This window comes from Carassius gibelio, chromosome A24, assembly GCF_023724105.1.
Source record: "Carassius gibelio isolate Cgi1373 ecotype wild population from Czech Republic chromosome A24, carGib1.2-hapl.c, whole genome shotgun sequence".
In the NCBI taxonomy this organism is placed as follows: Eukaryota; Metazoa; Chordata; class Actinopteri; order Cypriniformes; family Cyprinidae; genus Carassius; species Carassius gibelio.
Genome location: NC_068394.1, coordinates 420,225 through 426,173, shown reverse-complemented (window position 1 = coordinate 426,173; position 5,949 = coordinate 420,225). Strand labels below are relative to the sequence as shown.

Below are 5,949 nucleotides of genomic sequence, written 5' to 3'. Positions count from 1 at the left end.
GGCAGTCCGCTACAATCAATTAACTAAACGTATTGTAAATAAGTGAGTTTTAAAGGTTTAAAGGTCTGGAGTGAAGACACAGCAAAGAGGTTTTGAGTTAGTTTGTTCCAGAGCTGCTGAAGCCACCCACACTAGATAGAAGCTAATTCTCAGAACTCGATCTCAGAGTACGAGCAGGAACATCGGGGTGAATTCATTCAGATAAATTATTCAGATTAATTGCTGTGATGTTGGTGTGAGTGTTGGGGGCGTGGCCTGTGATGATGATGTGGTGTTACTATGGGTCAGGCTCTGGCTCAGGCCATTAAAGAGGCTAAAGAACAACATCCCGACATGTCAGTGACCAAAGTGGTGGTGCATAAAGAGACGGAGATCACGCCGGAGGAGTGACGCAGGTAAGACCACAGCCAATCACAGCTTGAGTAGGCTTGGCTGAGTGCGAGCTGATTGGCTGCTGCACTGCACTTTGGAGCGCTGCTATTGGCTGCTGTTCTAACACCGGTGCTGCTTTGGCTGTTTACATCTGCGGACATCTGACTGCTGCCTTTATAATGTGACCCTGCTACTCACACCTCTAACAGAACCACACGATGATTTTCTATGTGAGAGATCAGGAGCAGGCGTTAAACACACTGCATTCTGCTGGTAGAGAGCGGTACTGCAGATCATCTCCATGAGTCATGTGACCACAGGAGGAGTTCACAGAGACTAATAGTGTTGTCAGTTGTTTACTAATCTCAGCATTCTTCCCGAGTTAAATAGCTAAATAGCAACAATCCAGGACATCTTAATGACCATATAACAACTACCTAAAACACCCTAGAAACCACCTAGTAACCAACCAGAACACTATAGCATCCAGTCAGAATACCATACACATAGCATGCCCTGGTAATCAGCTGGAACACACTATCATTGCTGCAGTGAGTGTTTGCACGGGAAACATCATTTTCCTGAGGAAAATGTAGATCTTTAGCTTTAGTGATATAATGTTGAGATGGAGGCATGTTACTGAGGCCTGTATTTTTATGCTGTGCTCTCATCTTAACATATTATTGAAGTGCATGATGTGTTTAACATCATCACTGACTGAGCCACGTCATGCTTTGCTCCTCTGAAGGATCTCTCTGTTCCAGTCTGAAGAAAGCACGGAGTGTTCCTGATATTGCCTGAATGTTCTGTTATATTTATTTTCAGGATTAACATCATCTTCACGCTTTCTGGAGGAACTCATGTGTTCACGCTGGGGAAAATGAAGGATGCTTCAGAGAGATCTAGCACGGGAACAGCAGCATAAAGGAATGAATCGCAGAAAACTTCATCTGAACACGTCTGGAGTAACACACACACACACACACACACACACACGCTTACAGGTGCCGCACTGGATCACTGTTACTGCATGACAAGGGAACAATTCTGCTTTTTTGTCAAGAGACTACAGTATATAGACATTTTAGTAAATACTATATGAGCGCAGTGTATAGTCAAACCACGATCTCGTCATAAAGGCACTGAAGAATATGTGTGAGAAGAAATATAGCGGTTACAGAAATCTGCATTTATTTATCCTACTGAGTAAAAAAGAAAAACTTTGCACCGTATTTAACCTCGCAGAGATGTGCCATCCACATGTGTCGCCCTCCATCGGCTCATCTCTGATCTGAATATTACACACGTTCATCATGAGAATATGAATATGCCACACATGTATGTTAGAAACATGTTATGTTGTTTTACTTGAGTTATACAGCTGTTTGTTTGGTTTGAAAACTGTTCCTTGTGAGTGTTGGGTTTAGAGGAATGAAACTCTGAAAGCTGTTGTAGTGATGAGCTGAAATATCAATCCCAGAGTGCCACATCTGAGCCTTAAACTGTACAGACGAACCCATGTGTGTTTATGTCCTTGCTCGGTTTCCAATGCAGTGTCGCCGCCCTGCTGACTGTTTCCCAATCAAGCAACTCAATAAAATCTCAATTCCATTTCTGATCACTTTGCATTGCACTCATTATAGTATTTCTGACATAAAAAAATCAATAAACAAATTGAAAGAACTAATCATATTTTGTGTTATACATGATTATTATATAGTGGTGTATTTGACCAAACAATTTCAGATATTCACATAGAACAGGTTTTTATCCAGTTTTATGAAATTATTTCAACAAGTAGTACATAAAATATCATCAGATAGAAAGTGGTGATTGAAAATGTACTATGATATTCCCATTGTTCTTGGGAAATAATATCATGTTTTTGGACATACTTCATGGTAGTACTGTAATCTTTTAGGAGTACCATGTATGTAAATACCTTGACACAGGAATATGCAATTATTTAGGAGTACTATTGTTTAAAAAAAAACTAGTATTTTATTATCCTTCACCATCAGAGTAAAGGATAGTCAACCCAGAAATTCAAAATATGTAATGATTTACACACCATCATGTAATTCCAAACCTGTATGATATATTTGTTTTCTTCTGTGAAGATGTTTTATTGATTTCTGTAGAACAGAATAAGAATACTGTGGTAGTCAATGGGACCCAAATCTCTTTTTACAATACATTCTTTAGAATATCTTCTTTTGTTTTCTAATGAGGAAAGAAAGAAAGACAAACTGGTTTGAAATGACATGAGGGAGATGAAATAATGGTAGAATTTATTTTTTGCTGTACTGTCATTTATTTATTTATTCATCGCTCCACTGTAATTTATTATTATTATTGGTGCACTGCCCCTTTAAGGGTTTTTAGTTTCCGTTTGCAAACTAAACTAAAAATAATGTTGTTGTTTTTTTTTTCAATAGGTCAAAAGGTTAACATTTCTGATCCTCTAAATGATTTATTATTTTTTATCTAAAGCCTCATTCTTTTACAGTGAGTGTGCGCTCGCTCCCCCCGCGCGTCACAGTGCGGTTCGCGCTCCAGTGGTTGCACACTGCGTCATTTGCGTAAGCGTGCCTGCGCATCTCCCTGTCTGCGAGCCGGCGGCCGCTGCGCTGTTTTCGTAGCCGTGCCCGTGTCTACGTACGAGCCTCGGTCAGTTCCGTGCTGGCGCTGCTGTGCTCGTCCTCGGCCTCCCACACAACAACAAAGTATTAAATTCCACACTGGCCTTCGTAACATTCAAACACACTTTCCCAGTGGATCAAAATAGCACAATAAAGGTAAGAAATATATTTTTTGGGGGCGATTAAAGCAGCTGCAGAATTATTGCATAATGTTTTGCGCGGGATGGCTGCGCGCGCCCGGCGCGGGAGTGTTCGTCATGGCCCGCGCAGCTCGCGCCAGTAAACCGCCTCAGCGCGCCGCGGTCCGTCGAGCTCCCGTGTATCGAGCGCGTTCCTCCGCTGCTCTCCGGTGCCAATCGGTGCTCTCCGCTTCCGCGGGCTCGTGTAGCGGGAGACTCGGCGGAGAGATCGGCATCTTTGCTCGGTTGATGTCGATTAAAGCCGTCGGCGATCATTTATAAGCTAATGCTAAGATTAGCTTCAGGAGAACCAAAGCAGACCAGCACAAACACGGCTGAATAACCTTTTAAACTTCATTTTGAGGATAAAACGAGGTTATCAGAGACCAAATAAGTCTTTTATTAAGATAAATCACTGCTCGTTTCTCTGGAGGTGTTTAAATGAAGTAGTTTCTTTCGTCGTTTGTGGCCCGGTCAGAACAATCATCATGTGTCCATCAAGGTATCAGTGATCGTGTTTAATTCATATTACTGTCTTATCACGTGATTTAATGACTGTTTATTATTATAACGATGCGTGTAATACACACAAACATTCATAGAGTGTCTTCACGACGTTGTTTATGTATTTAAATGTCTTACTAATGTAAACAAAGCAGACTCTTAAACACATTGTATGAAATGATGAACAAATATGCGTCTTGCATAAATACTGAGATTATTTTGTCATGTAAGCTCTTTAAAGCCAAGGGGTGTTTGTGAACCCAACACAGGTTTCACCTAAAACTGGAAACATTTTCAGCTGTTCATTTACATGAAAGAGAAAGCTTTTTCGTCTCTGTGTAAAATATGAAGATGTGAATTTGTGGAAACTGACATCATGTACATATATAAGTGAAGTTTTGACATCTGTATAACTTGAATATACAAAAATGCAATGGAAAAAGTTTTCTGTTTTCACTAGGGATGCACTCGATAGTAGATATTTGCCAATATTTTTCAAATAATTTCTCGTGATACCGATATATATTTTCATTTGTTTTGAAACCACAAATTTTTTTTTTTTAAGTATTTTACAATTTTTGCTTAGTTTTGAGCAAAAACTAAGCAAAATTAGTTTAGTAAAATATATATCTTTTTTATCCATTGATCAATATTTCCGTCTCTCCCCGCAGGATCCCGCTCCAGCATGTCCGAAACCGTGAAGTATGTGGACGATGAGCACAAGAGCATCTTCCTGAAGCTTCTGAACGAGCAGCGTTTGGAGGGCGAGCACTGCGACATCGCTGTGGTGGTGGAGGACGTCAAATTCAGAGCGCATCGCTGCGTGTTAGCGGCGTGCAGCAACTACTTCAAGAAACTCTTCAAGAAGCACGAGGTGGACAGTTCATCCGTCATCGAGATCGACTTCATCCGCTCGGACATCTTCGAGGAGGTGCTGAACTACATGTACACCGCCAAGATCTCGGTGAAGAAGAAGGATGTGAATCTGATGATGTCCTCGGGACAGATCCTCGGCATACGCTTCCTAGACAAACTCTGCTCGCAGAAACGTGACATGTCGCCCGAGGAGAAAAACGACCCCAGGAACGCCAAGTTCCCGTACGACATGGTGAAGATGGGGCTTCCGGCGGACGATCCTCCGCTGGGTCAAGACAGCGACGTCCAGGAGCTCGGAGATCAAGACGACACGCCCTCGGACGACATCGTAGAGGAGCCTCAGGGCAATCACGATCTGGAGAAATCGCCAAATAATGCGTTACGAGTGCAGGAGGCCATCCTGAAGGAGCTGGCGCAGGAGGAGGTGCACAAAGTGAGCTGCTACGATCAAGAGGTGGAAGCCATGGACGGAGAACCCAAAGAGCTGGCGGCTCACACCCAGACGCTCTCGTTCGCCGAAAGCATTGGCGATGTCAAAGACGAGCAGCCGCCGGGATGGACCACGGCCGCCGCTGACATGAAGTTCGAGTATCTGCTCTACGGCCATCGCGATCAGCTGGCCTGCCAAGTGTGCGGAAAGAGCTTCCTCGACGAGAACCGCTTGAGGAAACACGAGAAGCTGCACTCGGCCGACCGGCCGTTCGTCTGCGAGATCTGCACCAAAGCCTTCACCACTCAAGCGCATTTAAAGGAGCACCTGAAGATCCACACGGGCTTCAAGCCGTATCGCTGCGACGCCTGCGGGAAGTCCTTCATCCGCGCGCCGGATCTGAAGAAGCACGAGCGAGTGCACAGCAACGAGCGGCCGTTCAGCTGCCAGATGTGTGAGAAGGCCTTCAAACACAAGTCACACCTGAAGGACCACGAGCGACGCCACCGAGGAGAGAAGCCCTTCGTGTGCGGCTCCTGCACCAAGGCCTTCGCCAAAGCGTCCGACCTGAAGAGACACGAGAACAACATGCACAGCGAGCGCAAGCAGCTGCAGAGCGAGACCGAGCAGCTCCAGGCCGCAGCGATGGCCGCCGAGGCCGAGCAACAGCTGGAGTCCATCGCCTGCTCGTAAACACTGATCCGAATCGCTTTTAGAACATGATTTACACTCATTCTTTTGTATGTAAATGGTGCAGATTGTACAGTTCATACCAAATGTATTTCTGGCAGCTGACGGACGATGAGTTGTTCTGTCATCACAAACTGTGAAGTCGACGGAGGGATGGAGCAAGCTTCGCTCAATCATTCCTTCTGTTTCTTGTGAAAGGGTGTGATGGTTTGCACATCCAGATATCTTTGCTGTAATAAAAGACGGTGAATCGTCA

At 44.1% G+C, this 5,949-nt stretch overlaps 3 protein-coding genes across 15 annotated transcripts in view; all 3 read left to right on the top strand.

Moving 5' to 3' along the window:
- LOC127946424 (uncharacterized) overlaps window positions 1–279 on the top strand; it is a 2,662-nt gene extending 2,383 nt beyond the window's left edge. For all 4 annotated transcript variants that reach the window (XM_052542993.1, XM_052542990.1, XM_052542992.1 and 1 more), the window contains one exon: window positions 1–279. This exon is cut by the window's left edge. The gene's annotated coding sequence lies outside the window, so the exon portion shown is untranslated.
- The window catches only part of LOC127946422 (protein 4.1), a 39,485-nt gene extending 37,426 nt beyond the window's left edge, over window positions 1–2,059 (top strand). For 8 of the 9 annotated variants that reach the window (XM_052542977.1, XM_052542984.1, XM_052542981.1 and 5 more), the window contains 2 exons: window positions 289–395; window positions 1,198–2,059. In XM_052542977.1, coding sequence (XP_052398937.1) covers window positions 289–390 — 102 coding nt within the window. In that variant the 3' untranslated portion in view covers window positions 391–395; window positions 1,198–2,059. The remainder of the gene's footprint in view (window positions 1–288; window positions 396–1,197) is intronic. The other variant, XM_052542982.1, reaches the window with a different exon arrangement.
- A 957-nt stretch (window positions 2,060–3,016) lies between these two features.
- On the top strand, window positions 3,017–5,949 carry LOC127946445 (zinc finger and BTB domain-containing protein 14-like). 2 transcript variants are annotated; one of them, XM_052543028.1, is made up of 2 exons: window positions 3,017–3,170; window positions 4,369–5,949. In XM_052543028.1, the coding sequence occupies exon 2, from the start codon at window positions 4,383–4,385 to the stop codon at window positions 5,694–5,696; it is 1,314 nt and encodes a 437-aa protein (XP_052398988.1). In that variant the 5' UTR covers window positions 3,017–3,170; window positions 4,369–4,382; the 3' UTR covers window positions 5,697–5,949. The 2 variants fall into 2 exon arrangements, with proteins under 2 accessions (XP_052398988.1, XP_052398987.1); XM_052543027.1 differs by lacking the exon at window positions 3,017–3,170 and adding an exon at window positions 3,274–3,695.